The 14,847-nt window shown below is 36.4% G+C and overlaps 1 protein-coding gene across 12 annotated transcripts in view; it reads right to left on the reverse strand.

Moving 5' to 3' along the window:
* The window catches only part of KMT2C (lysine methyltransferase 2C), a 200,558-nt gene that overhangs the window by 37,347 nt on the left and 148,364 nt on the right, over window positions 1-14,847 (reverse strand). For 11 of the 12 annotated variants that reach the window (XM_075045134.1, XM_075045077.1, XM_075045086.1 and 8 more), the window contains 9 exons: window positions 14,502-14,621; window positions 11,801-11,931; window positions 9,980-10,166; window positions 4,381-4,485; window positions 3,984-4,031; window positions 2,674-2,811; window positions 2,469-2,501; window positions 2,267-2,386; window positions 13-151 (listed from right to left, as the gene is read on the reverse strand). In XM_075045134.1, coding sequence (XP_074901235.1) covers window positions 13-151; window positions 2,267-2,386; window positions 2,469-2,501; window positions 2,674-2,811; window positions 3,984-4,031; window positions 4,381-4,485; window positions 9,980-10,166; window positions 11,801-11,931; window positions 14,502-14,621 — 1,021 coding nt within the window. The remainder of the gene's footprint in view (window positions 1-12; window positions 152-2,266; window positions 2,387-2,468; window positions 2,502-2,673; window positions 2,812-3,983; window positions 4,032-4,380; window positions 4,486-9,979; window positions 10,167-11,800; window positions 11,932-14,501; window positions 14,622-14,847) is intronic. The other variant, XM_075045111.1, reaches the window with a different exon arrangement.

The following is a 14,847-nucleotide window of genomic DNA, read 5'->3' on the forward strand; positions in this document are numbered from 1 at the left end:
ATCTTGACTTACCTGGTATCAGTATAAGGTTGCTGTGTAATGGGAGAGAAGGTGCCCAGTCCACCTCCAGCAGTCAAAGCTGTATGAGGGAGATGAGGGTTAGGGCCAATCAGACCATTCATAAGGGGCACTCTTGGAAATGCATTCTCTCCTGGAAAGAAGAAGTTTAAATTACTGTCTTAAAGGGTGACTACTTCTTAAAGTAGAGTGGAAAGTTTTCAGTGAAAAAATGATGTCTCATGCAATGAAAAACTAATCGCTTTAAAATTTTATAGTACTGACCTTACATTCTCAGAAAAGATTTTAAATCAGTTTACACTGTTTCCCTATAAGTTTAAGGGATTCTTTCCTACTGTATCACAGCCCTGCACAATTTTTTTTTTTCTTGTCTGAAAATCACTTTTTTCAAAATGGATTTCCAAAACTTTTGCAGTAGCCCATGCTACGGTACTGCACTTTATATTGAGGTATATTCTTAAAGGCTAATGGTCTGTCACATTTGCTACACCCAAATCCAAGCAGCAAGCATGGAGAAGGTTGTTTACAGTCCTTGCAGAATTATCATTAGCCACCTGAATTAAACATCTCCTCTTCTGAGACTTCTGAGCAGTGTACCAAAGTAAGCCTCATTATCTACTAACTCCCTAATTTGTAACCAATGAAACAAACAAATCTAGTCAAATGAGCATCAGCATTTTCTAATTAAATGTCCAGCTTAGCAGTATGAAGGCAGAAAATTTTATTATTTGATTACAATATTACAAATGTGGCACAGGCAGATTCATTGCAGCAGATGGTACTTGCAGATGTTCCTACACAGAATTAACACTGGCCTTTGAATCCCTGCCATTTAAGTGCTATTATAACAGTTATCCCAGTATTTTCTTAAAAGCATAGAAGTAGCTCAGGAATTAGATGCATCTCCAGGATGACACTGTATCATTCTCTTAGGCTTTAGGAGACTGCCTTCTGACCTATAGATCACATACACTATGCAGCAAGTACAGTTTGGATGAAAGTAACTCAATATTTAAGAGAACGTGCTTTATTACAGCTGCTAAATAGGTAGTATAGAGTAACTGTGAAGACCTGGCAAACAAACAGGATGGAGAGTCAGGCCTCTGGTTTGCACTGTAGGATCACATGTCTTTATGGGAAGAGAGCACTAATTGTATTTAAAATTGCTGAAACTCAATGCAAGCTTCCCCATTACTGAAGCATTTATTTCACAGAAACATGCGGATCGTTACACTGTAACTGAACCAAATTATAAATCTAAAACTTTGTAATTGTGGCAGTTCCCACAGGGAGAAGTTAAACAATCTTACAGAGCTCAAATGCTGAAGTTATCTCCAAGTACTCAAGTAACTGGGAAACAGGCAATGGTATCTGTATTATCTCTTGCTTTATATCACCTCATTATTTGCTTTAAACTCTCTCTTTTCTAAGACTTTTTGAAGTCTTTCCTTTTTATGGAAATCCATCCAACTAGGAAACCAATCATTTTTCTTCTGATTAATTCACTGGTGAAATCAATTTGCATACAACTTCTTGTAGTACCAGTATAACAGAATGGGCACTCTTTACATGACCTCAGGGAAAATCCAGTAAAGGTGATGCCTGATGTGAAAAGAGTGCATTTCATTATGCTTATACATACTGCTAAAAAAAAAAAAAAAGAAAAAGAAAAAAAGTTCTACTGGTAACAACAATAAGTAAAATCAATCTGCCCCTTGCTTTCAATATAAGAGCAAGAATATGCTGTATCAACTCATGATAATTTTAGTAGTAACAAAGAAAATAAATTATAAATTTCCCAGATACATTTCAAAATTACTTAGCCTTCTCTCTATTATTTGGGTACAACTAGCTAATATGTTAAACTGAATTCTTAAAGGAAATTAAGACTCAGTAAATCACTGTTATACAGACTCCTTCCTTACCCTTGAGGAAGTACTCAAAAGCAATTAAAGAGTAAAGTCAGAAGAGAACACATGCTTTATCACAGACAAATTTCAAAACTATGAAAGTGTCAGCTAAAATAAAAGCTCCGATATGTCAGAAAAATCTAAAGTAATTGTCCTTTTCTATTAGCAATATTTACATGCATGTTAATCGCATACCCCCTTCGGAACAGTTTTAGAATATTATTTCATAAATTAACAATAGCAGAAAGGAAGGTGTGTCCTACTATCACATCAGTATTTAAAAGATGCACAACTCTCCCGACCAGGCTGCTGTTTTTAAAAGTAACAAAGGAACACACCTTGACTGTGCAAAGACATGAGCTGTGGTGGAGGTGGAGGCTGTGGCAAAGGAGCTGGCTGCGTGGTTGCTGGACTTAATACAGCTGTGAACAAATCTTCAACATCCTTTCCTCCTAGCTCTGCAAAAACACTGTGCATGAGTTGGCTGGCATTGTTTACAAACTATATTTTATAAAAGACAACAAAGATTAGAACACATACCTGGGATTTTGTACAGTTTGCCAAGAATAGCACCTGGACAAAGTAAAGACAACACAGAAAGAGTAATCATCAAAAGATGCAATAAAATTAATTCTGCAGGCAAGTCCAAATAGGTATGTTACAATACATAGATAAGTAATTTGAGAAAAAAGAGATGATTTCTACTTGTTTTCTAGAAGACCAAGATCAAGGACAAAAAAATTACCATCTGTGACCATTTTGTCTAATTCTGGACTGAGGATTCCATCCAACTGTTCTTCACTCAATGGCCGTGAACTCTGGTTGACATTCGGCTGAGGCAGAGAAGAAGGATCATCAGAGATGGGACCAATATCCAATCCAGCTGAAGGAAGAAAGAATATTAAGTGAAGACATAAATAGTAAAATCTATTGGTATAGAATAAAGAGCATAAAACTTTTTTTCCCCCCTATAGCTGAGCTATCAACTAAACCAAGATTTTCCAAGATTTGAAATGTAAGGCAAAATAAGACGTTCATTACAAAAAGTAAACAAAACCACCCACTATTTACCTCCTGTTTACTGTATTGTTTGAGGTATGTTAATTGAAAAGAATGCAACTGGAAGAATAGGAAATAAGACTACTGAGTTTAGGTACAGCATGTTTTTGAGTGTATAGTTTTCAGTAAATAGTTCCACTATAACTATTTTTCACATTTTAAAAAACAATCACACCAGTAGTCAATATAGTTCATCCTCATGTACCTTAAGGTTCACCCCAAATGTTCTTACAATATTACATTAAATATCTACTGAAGTGCTGTTTAAGTGTAGTCAAAGTCAAACAAGTTATAGCAGTTCCTGTTTCAAAAACAACTACTGAATATTCTGGATTACATCAAAGTGATTTGTTGGTACTGAGAGAACATAATTTACTACATGAATTTCCTAACATCCTTTACAAGTCAATAAATCTCTCAGATGAGAAAGATCTTTGAAAAAAAGAACTACACACTTCAGTATTGAAAATACCTTTCTGTATTAGATACCAAATAAAAACAAATTCAAAATAACAAAACATGCCGTTCTACTTATTGTCAACCTGTGTTTTACATGAAGTGCTGAATCATCATCCAGTGGAAACAAAAAGATTGATGCTGTCTGTTTTATTCATGCTTTAATATATTCACATTGTTAAAATGCTTTTAATTTACAAAAGATACCGCTATGATAAAAACTACACACTACTACTAGAAGTAATATTAAAATTAACAGTGGCAGCAAGAAAATGCATGGTTTTGTATCATGAAACACAAAAACTCAGGAAGGTTTTTAAAAGCTATAAGCAAAACTTTATGCAGTACTCTTAAATGTGGAGTGCAGAGTTTATATAGGTCGTGTTAGACTCAAACACCACAGAAACAGTGGAAAATGAAAGCATGAATTAGTGACACAGTAAAGGAGTACTAGTTTCTACACATGCAATTCTTTCAGCTAAAACCACTAGGAAAGAGGACTACTTCTAACCATGGATCATCCATTGTTTAGTTTCTTACCAAATGGGGAGGGTGAGTTCTCAACCTGGAAAGTGCATAAATCAAGACCTACAGGACCCAAACCAGATAAAATGGATGATTATAACACGAAAACAAAAAAAAGTAAAGAAAAAGCTGCATGCTGAAAAAAGCTACGCAGGTATGATAGACAACGGCAGCTACATTTTATTCTCTCTTAAGCAGCAAAGCAAAGAGCCAAGTAAAACAAAATGTTGAAAAGGTTGGGGATTTGTTTTTGGTAGAAGACAACAAAATCATCTCAGGCCAAGGTATTCTTAAGATATGAAAATTGTATCTGAAATCACCTAGAGCATGACCTATAGATATAATACAACAAAGACATCTATAATAAAGAGAAAAAAAACAAAAACCAAAGAAACCTTATAAACATACATACCCGAATGATCTCCAGACTTTACCAAATCATCAGAAAGTATTCCAAGAATATCATCATCAGTATTTAAGACCTCAGAAAGATCAGCTAAAGGATCGTCGGTGCTACCTGTATAAGATGCAATAAATAAAATCAACCAGTCGTGGCATTTAAACATGACTCTGGTGATGTACTATAGCTTGAGCTATAAACTCAAACACAGATTACCAGCTAGAAGGGCCTTCTATAGTGTCTTACGTACTGCAAGTCACTCTGGGGTGAGAGACTCTGCTGATGAGTCATCCCCTCCCATTCAGTACTGTGGCCACCCTTACATGCTTACGTTGTTTAGTATCTTCTCCAATACAGTAAAAGTGACAATGTAATCAGTCATGTGGAAGAAAGACCAGATGATTTTAGGGGAAAAAAACCCAAGATCTAGTGAGAACTTGCAACCTCTAAGACACAAAAGGCCTATGAATGTAAACTTCAATAAACACGTTTTATAAAGGACACAGCTCACAGCAAATCAACAGGGAATATTAAAAAAAAAAAAAGGTAAGAAAGTGATCAGTTACTTCTCTTACCACCACTATCTTTTCTTAAGACTATGGAGCAACCAGTTACTACACCCTGATAGGGAAGTAAGAGTAAGAAGCAGTAGTAACTAAATGGAAATTGGAGATGCTATTTTTAAGACGAGAAGAAATCCTGAAGAAGTGACAACAGCCAGAGGTAGAAATTTCATGTTTGTTTGTTGTCTAGGAAAAACTGGCCTAGTCCAAGCAATAAATTATTTAATAGTAAATAATAAATTCTGGATATGATTATCTACTTGACATCCAGTCCATTAGAGAGAAACAACTCCAAATGGCCCATCTGGTTTTATTAACTAGTTTTTAGGTCTATTACAGATGTGCCACATTTGAAGAAAATTGTTTGAGAAATAAACAGAAGTTGAGAAAAATATTTTTCAGAAAAACTGCAAACTATCATGACTACACGAGCAATCATTGCAAGACCACTGAATCATGAAAAGATGGTAAAATATACAAATACACATATAATTAAACAGAGAAAATGGATCAATACAAACCATACCACGTACAATGTGGAAAACAAATATAGGCAGGTTAAAGAGGGACCAGAAAGTCGAAGAGCAAACCTATTTCACAGATACATGGGTTATCTTTCCCACTGTTACAACCCAACCGCCCCAGGAAAGTATTTCTAGCTTAATTCAGAGGCCTGATGCCAAGGATTTACTTATATCATGAGGCTACTTTCCAAGCTGCTAAATTTTACAGCAACTTAAATGTTCCTTCTGCTGTTTTTCAGAGACAGCCCTTTTCCCTTCTACCATTACTGAAAGTCAAAATGAAAATGATTCTTCTTCACTTTACTATTTTTATTCTTCATTTTTATCTTTTGTAATGCAGACAAGATGATACCATCGTAATTAAATCATGTTTTATGTCTGCCACTCAACTAGGTGGATTGATGTACCACTGCAGACCAGTATGTTTACACTTACATAAATAATATGGCTCCTATTGATATCAGGAGAAGTATTTAAAAATGCCTCAAAACCACAACACTTCATGGGCATAGTTATTTTGTGTACCTGATAAAAGTACTATGAAATGTAAGCTTTTAAACACAACCTAGTTGTAGGGTTTGGGGTTTTTGTTGGTTTTGTTTGGCTGTTTTATGGTTTGGGTTTGGTGGTGGTTTTGGGGGTGGGGGCGCGGGGTTAGAATCCTTGTTTTTCTTCTGGCAATTTGGTCTGATACCAATTATGCAAGTAACTAACTAACACCAAGCACTGCAATGTGATGTTAATGACTTCAGCTGGCTGGTAGGCAAAGGTTTGACTTTAGCTGTTCTTTAACATTCCCCAATTCCTACTGGAAGGCAGGTAAGTATCAGGGAGAAAAAAGCCCTTATGAAGGAAGCACCCAGACTGTATTAGCAGCCTTAAATACTTCTGTAGTATTTTATGTTATGGTGTTTTTCTCCAGAGCCCTCAGTAATGTGCTTGGGAACAGTCCCTAAAAATTCGACTTCCAATTTGGATATAAATATATTGAATAAGTGGCTAGAAAGAGCTCAGGTGGAAAGATACAACTGAAGAGTTTACCACCCATAGCTACAAACTGGCCATGAATAAATTCAGGCTTCAAATTAGAGGACTCCTAACTATTAAAGCAATCAGATTCTGTAATGACCTTCTGATGAGATTAGTAGGTTCAAAAAAAGCTACCTGCTTTCAAAATGGAGCTTGTTAAGTCTATAAAAAGGCAGAGTGTTGGTGATAGCAGAGAACTAGACTCTATGATCCATAAGTCTCATGTAAGACATCTAATCTAAAGCATATTTTTACATTTTTCTTCTATTTTTTCCCTCATTTTAATTCCAAGTGTGCTAAATATTATCTTGGGAACAACGGAATCACTTTAGTCAGCTGCTTCAGATCAGAATCAATAGCTGGTTGACATCTGCTGCCAAACAAATAGCTCAATACTGCTCATTAATTTGGCTCTTTCAGAATGGAGATGAAAATTAAGACAAAGCAAAATGGAAAATAATTTGCTTGTAATGCTGCATCTCTAAGAGAGCACAGTTCTACTGCTATCTTATGATCCTGATTCCTCCAATGTATTTACTTTTATTTATGAAGTTCTAAAAGAATAAAAATGCCTCTCCCAAGGCTGCAGCCACCCTAAGATGTTTAATCACACAATAACATATCTAATCATAAAATGTCCCAGCAGCATTTGAATCAGTTGCACAGAGAATCAGACGATTCCTCTCCTTTTGTCTAGGAAGAATTTCTTTAGCATTATCTGGAGACCCTACTTAAAGAGATGACTTTTTCAGCATCCCTAAAAAAAATACACCAAACTTAGCTATTTCAAACTAAAGGAAAGATCACATTGCCAGAGCTTTCAGAGAACACACCTGACCAAGTGGCCTCTTTTTCATCAGACACACCCAGGTCAAGAAACTCAAGAAAGATGTAAGACAGTCCTCAGACCACTCAGAATGCAACAGATCCCAATCACCACGTTCAACTTTACCCATGAACAGCCAGGGAGACCCTGGAGATCTGGTCCTCTGTGTTCCCAGTGAGCAAGCCTTTGCACTCTGCTCTGGCACTGTCTTGGAAATAATTTTAAGCTGGTCCCATGCAGGATACACTGTGCAGCTATAAAACCATGGGAAAGGTGAGTCTTGTAACTGAAAACAAAAAGTGCAACCTCTTTGCCAGACAGAAATCAGGACTGGAAGCCTCAAGCTCACTTCAGTCACAGTTACTAGAAATCAGTAGTGAACAAAGGACTCCAAGAACCCTCTTCTGGCCAGCTCTGCCAATCCCTATCACTACTGCAATCCTGTCTTGCAAAAGCTTCAGCTACCCTTAATCAAGCTCTAAGAATATACAGTCACAGACCATGTCACTGAAATGCACTACCAGTTCATGAGCAGACTGAACACATCACTGTTCAACTCCCTAGCAGTCCTATGCACATGTTGAAAAGCAAAGCAGATAGGATAACTTCTTTAGATGCTTGAGAGCTCTTTGGAAGATGAACAAGTATATCTAACCCTTAATCCTGGGATTAAACAACTGGAGTTTCAAAGAGAAGAACATTTTCCTTGTGGAAAAGACCTATCCACTTAAGCAAGGACTCTCACAGGAGTCAGCAATCCTTGTGAGAGCACTGTAGGAAAGTAACACAGCTGGTTAACAACACAGTCCTGCAGCCTCCCAGTGCAGTGAATAAAGCAGTTCACGTTCCTGCTCCAAAGACAGGTCTGTATTGAAATGACAAAAATATCACAGGTGCTCCAGGACACTGTTCTCACCTCCAGCTCTGCTGCAATACCAGCCAGAAGGGAAGATGTGACTGTTGCTAGCTCAGCAGTTAGCCAATTTGCCAGGGTCTCCACTCAAAATGAACCTGTCTCTGACACACATGTGGATGCTATTGTGGAAATAACTGTCTCCCACAAAGTCACAGTAAAAGAGTTAAGAAAAATTGCACTGGAACTGATCAATAGTGGCAGATGACTTCACCCACTGGCGCTCCAACTACAACAAACAGCTCCGTCTGGACACAGTTTTGGCTGGAAATCTGAACAGTTGAGAGACAATTGTTGAGAACATTCCTATGGCCAGAAAGCACTCTCCTTTGAGTCCCTCGTATAAAATGGGAAAGACAACAGGTTATCCACTAAAACCGTTGCTAGTCATTTGTTTATTAATAGTCACCTCATTATATTTTATTTCTAAATAAAAAGAAGAGGAAATGACAAAGTTTTACAACTTTGCTTATTCATAAAGAACAGGGTTTTTAAACATTCCTGTCAAACTTTGGAAAAATAGAACATTAAATTAACATCAAGTTCATTAATTTCTAAAACGTTTTACTACCATAATACATGAACATTAGTGACTTTAATCTTGCAGTTGGATAGGCCAGCAAAGACTTCTGAATCTGTATTTCTCTGCCTTCAAAAGAATGCTGGGGTGAAAAAAAGTCTATGTGAGCATATCTTCTTGTAGTGTTGGAACCAATGAAATACAGACCTTGAAACACTCCATTTGTTTCCCCTTCAGGGGATGTTAACTTTTGCATTCTCTATTACTCAAAATTTCAACTGTATAAGAATCAATGTTTAATTATAATGTAGCCTTTTGCTTTTCATTTAGCAGATTTTCACTAAGTAACAATCAGAAATAAATGACTTTTCTTCAAATGACTCTCTGGACATGGGAAACTGTATCAATGTGTGTAAACACTTCTAAATGGAAAAACTTGTGAGGACAAGCTGAAACATAAGCCAAAAATTAACTAATATACACAAGAAACAGTAACAGTTTTTTAAAAAATACAGAATGGTAAGACACCTCTAGCTAACAGCATACACTACAAGACACAGAGAAAAAAATAATTTGGAGGAGACAGTAAGGTTTTCACTTTTAAGTGCTCCTTTGTGTGAAGCTGCCCTTTCAGCAGCACTTTACAACCCTCTGGCTATTTGCAAAACTCTCAGCAGTAACTTCAGTAAGGTTTTGCAATAGCAAAAGCAAAAGATTGCCTAGGGGCTACAAACTGTACCTGGAAAGGGCACTCATGTTCAGAAAGGACATGGTGAACCAAAAATTCCGAGGAGACTGGCAACCTAAAATAATCTAAAACATTAAAGAAAATAAAAGTTGGATGATATTCATCCAACTAATATTCACTAGACTACTAAAATATCTTTTAATTAAGAGTATTTTTGTCATCTTCTATAATGGATCTGTGTGCTTATTGTTACACAGAATTAATTTTCATTAATTTTATAGACATAGATGTTACAGTCAAGGAGTTTCAGATTTGCATTAAGTGCCAACTGTTGTGCCATCCACTGCTCTTTCTGAAACAGCTGGAGCCCTGAAGCTCAATATCCCTGATTATCAATGTAACTTAACCTCACAAGGACAGTCAATATACAGAATGTTGAAAATACATCAGATAAACATTGTGAGAAAAGTGGAAAAGAGAGTGGAAAAGCCCCAGTTGCAACCACAAAATCAAACTACTGAATTATCACTAACTTTAGCTTTGTATACCTTGAGGTCCCAGTTTTGCCTGAGCTGGAGTGGAGGTTGAGCTAAGAAGGGGGTCAGACGAAGGATCCAGGAAACTGGTGGTCAGATTTGTTTTACATGAGAGTGGAAGTGATTCTTCAGGCAAATTATCTAGGCTCATCTTATTTTGTCTACTGGTATCTAGTAGGTCTTTCCCAAAGAAAGCTTCCTGCAAAGACAACAAAATGGTTCGATGTAGGAAGAACACTGTATCTACTGAAAAAGTTTGTTAAATGCCAAAGTTAAAATTAAAAGCCAAAGATTACTAGAAATACAAAAACACAGTCTCAAGTCTCACATGCCTTCCAGTATGGCACTATCTCTTGCAGGCTATGAGGCATGGATACAGTGGATACAACTTAGCTGAGGCAGCTACATTATTACTATTTTATGGTTAAATTTACACCTTAAATTATACAGAAAACCTATAGTCATCTTATGTATATGTGGCACAGACAGTGTACCAATACAGTGTTATTATACATCACAAGTTTTTCAGTACTTAAAATATTTCTCCTCACACAAAAAGGACAGCTGAACAAGGGGAACTACTGGGCAACTTGATCAAGGCCACAAAAGAATTTTATGGAAAACATGCAAGCGCACTGTGGTCCAAATTCTGGACTGACCACACACCGTGTTTCACTTAGCACAAAATCATCCTAACATCAAACTGCAGTAACAAAACACCTGAAGATGTTTAACTTGGATTAGTTATCTTTTAAAATATTATGTAGCTTAAGCCTGAGTACTCAGCAATTTGATAACAACCTATCAAATTTTCAAGCCAATTTTTATTCATTATATAAGAACTTTTTCTGTTTTCATGTAGTCTTTAAAATCTTGATTTAGGACACAGCTGCTAAAAATAAAGATAGATTTTTCAGTATCAGTTACTCCAAGATGAGCAAAAGAAGAATCTAAGAATATTGCATGTTTTACAGGAGTAAAACATGCATTAAGAAAAAAAATATTTATCCTCATTAATCCAAAGGAAACGTTGCTTATTTTCTTCCTAAGTCCATTCCCCACTTACGAAATACAAGTTATTTTTAGACAGATTGTTCTGCTTCTCTGTCAATTCTTTGCTTTCAGTCCCAATATAGTCTATGTCATGAAGTTTGGTGAACATCTACAAGATAATAAGGCTTTCATGAAAAGGGTGGCTGAGCAGAAGACCAAACCAAATAATGTTCTCAGTGAGAGATATATATAAACGAGTCAGTTTATAAACTGGTTGAAGGTAGGTAAGTTGCTCAATCACCATTAGTATCCTGGGTATTATCCATGACTGCTACCTCTTACCTGCTAGGGACATCACAGAATTAATGGCAGGGAAAGAACAGTGATTATTGTCGTAGGGAGCTGCAGGGCATATAAAACCGCAAAACTGTAGGAAAACAAGTTTCCCCTATCAAATCATGTTCTATGATCCTCTGAAAAGAAAAACCAGTATCTTGAGGAAATGTCTTTATCAGGCTAAGATGTGCTACAGAGTTGAGTGCTGAAAATGTCATGTGTCAGTTCAGAGAGAAAAAAAAGGCTTCTTTCCCTGCACCCCCAACCCTATCAGAACAAGTAGACATCTATACATTGAGAAATAACACCAGAGGACTGGAGATTTAACATAATATACAGCTTTCTGTGCAAACTTACGAACATTCTTTACAGAAAACCCGTTTCATTTGAATGATAAATTGGGAATCGGAGAAGAAACCTTAGTGGTTTAAATGAACCCTGAATCAACACACAAAGATCAGGTTTTTAAATGGATTTACACAAGAAGTCTACCAATAGCTTTACCTGCAAGTAGACAGGAAAGGTTTCTTCAAGTTTATTTTTCTTTTTTCTGTAACGCTTTTTTATTTTCTCAGTACTTTCAGAAGCTGGGGTAGACTCCTCAACTGGAGTGTCTGGCAGCTGTTCTGTCCAACCTAAAAAGTAATATTCAGGCATAAATAAATAAAATACTCAGTATCTTGCTCTAAAGGTAGAGTGGCAGCATACCTAACACATATTGCTACCTATCTGGATGCATGGGTTTATTGAGTATCACTCTAGATGTATTCTAAAGGTGGCTTTTATCTAGCCAGCTGTGAGCTGCCACCTGAGCATCTGGGCTCTGGCAGTAAGAAATACTGTATGTGATACTAGTCACATCGCTACCTTGTTGTACCTCACTGGCTGAAGACGGACCTTTAATTTTTTAATGTCCAAGCCACCTAAAAATCTGGTAATTTGAGAGAAATTATAGGTGTTACACAACCAGATATTTGAAAGATAATTCCACTGAAGTAGTATCTCCAAAATCATGGAGAGCTACAATTTAATCACCTTCTGTTTTATACACTACTTCTTCTCAAATTAAAAAACTTCTTTTTTAAATCCGAGAAAAGACTGTCATATAAATAATAAACAGGCCAGAAAAAGAATCGATAAAGAAGCCCTTCAAGAAAAATTACACATTTATTCAGGTATCATATTCCAAAGTGGCACTGTTTTTTCTAATAAACACAAAAGCACACAGTGCTCATCAATCATTCAGTACTTTATTTCAACCAACCAGGGAAAACACCGCAGGTAAAAGCAGAACTTTCTAAGTTCTGCTACATCTGTCTTGCCAAAGCTAATTACATGAAGTTAATGACCCTGGGAAGTTATTTAAGAAACTATATTATTGTGGTAGTAAAATCAGCTATGCTTTGTACTGCAGTAATCTCTTGTACCATATTCAGAGGACAGTGAGTAGAATGAGGCTCACCAATGCTGTGACCTCTGCATTGTTTGAGAGTGAGCTTTTGCAGAGAAAGAGGGTGGAACATGGCAAGAGTAGCAAAACACTTGGTAAAGCTGATGAGTACTGGCAGCTGAGAAGCAGGCTCTCAGCAAGCTACAATGATTTAAAACATATAAAGATTTTCTGAGTTATTTTTTTCTTAACAAGCAATTGTGCCTGAGCAGACAAAAAGAAGCTCAAACTTTTAATTGAAGAATACTTGTTTAAGAATACCACTTTTTAACAATATGCATTGTACTGTTACTCCAAATGGGGAATTGACTTTTTAGCCAATTTTTTTTTTTTTTTTACTTAAAGGAGCTGATCCCTACAGAAATGAAAAACTTTAAAGCAAAATTTTCAACACTACCTCACACAATGTAGTATACTACACTGAATGACTATTTACAAAGCAGAAAAACACAGCTATAACACTAATATTAAAGAGAAAGCAAGCACTGTATTTGAATAGCTAGAATACTGGGTTGCACTGGTAAAAAAAACATTTGTTGGCTTCATAAAGTAGTTCTACAAATGCAAGCAAGGGCAGCATTTAACTTAGTTTTTAATACTGGCTGGATGCTGCGGTAAAGATCCAGTCTCCACCACGTTGTACAAATATATAGCAAGAGACTGATCTGGCTCTAGAAAGGTTAAAAACACAATAGCTAAACAGACAGGAGAGAAACAGCAGAAATCAAAGGCCAGAGTCTTTTAACTGAGATGGTATCAGCCAACCTTTAGAAGCAGCTGCCTCTTTCTACTGACTTTATAGGAAGCAGACTCTGACTTAAACATATTCCCCATCTCACCTTAATGATACCTCAGTATTTTCTAGATTAGGTAGGGTAGTGTGAACAAATCCAGATGGATGAAATAATTTAGTCTAATCACACACAGCAAGCAAGAGAACAAGGCCCATAAACAAAATCTGACTTCTTGTTAGGTGCCCAATCTACCAAGTACTACAGTGTCAGATGCATTAAAATGGCTTTGCTATGAGAAGAGAGACCAGAGTAGATTCTTCAGCCCTGGAAAAGACAACAACTGATGGGGGAATATGACACACGTCAAGAAAATCTTTCTGTATTACAAATTAATATGGAATGATTTTTTAAAAATAATTTTTCATAACAAAGTGCAAGTGTAGCTTATGAAACTCTCAGATATCCAGTTTAAAATAAGAAGGAATTATTTCTTCATGCAACAATAGCATACCATTGAACCCACTAACATAGGGTTTTCCAGAACATAAACAGATACTTAAAAATATCAGACACATTTGTGGAACGTGGAACACTGGTGAGTATTAAAACTGATGGTCCAGAAGACAGCTCTGGATCAGGACTACATCTGGAGGAAGGTGTACCAGAAAGAGGATTGCTCTAAACTTACCTCATTTTTTACACTTTTTTCTGTCTTCTGCTGGTCAAAGCTAAGCTAAACAGACCTCTGACACAATACAGCAGTCCCTACAAACCTCGCTATTTATCTCTCACAATAGTCTGCAATTCATTGTTTCAGTTTCTTTGTAAATCATGGGCTCTGCTGAAATTCTAAGTATGTAGGAATGAGTATTTTCAGTTGAATTAATAAAGTCATCATGACAAACACAAAGACCTTTTTCCTTTGTAGCACATCTCTAGAAAGAACTGTATGTTAATGAGTTGCATTATTTTTATTGCATTAAGCATGAACAAAAAATTAAAAACAAGTTTCTGCACTTACCTTCATCTCTGCCTGGCAACTGCTCAGAAACAGATCCAGAAGAATCTTTCCTGGAGAGCGATCTTTTAGTCTTTCCCTGCCCCGTACGACTTCTCTGACGTACCATAAATCCACCAATACCTAACAAGGAAGCAAAAATTCAGTATATCGATTAAAACTATGTTTCAAAGTAAGAATGAGAGCCAACATTATTCTGCAGGTAAAGGGGACTACTGCATATGTGGAGGTCTAAGAATGAATCTGAGATACTTAAGGAGTTTTCATTCAGAGTTTTATGAAACATTTTGGAATTCTAATGTCTCAGTGGGTATATACGTAAGTATCAAAAAGGATCAGAATTTTAGGC

The sequence above is a fragment of the Buteo buteo genome, chromosome 2, assembly GCF_964188355.1.
Source record: "Buteo buteo chromosome 2, bButBut1.hap1.1, whole genome shotgun sequence".
In the NCBI taxonomy this organism is placed as follows: domain Eukaryota; kingdom Metazoa; phylum Chordata; class Aves; order Accipitriformes; family Accipitridae; genus Buteo; species Buteo buteo.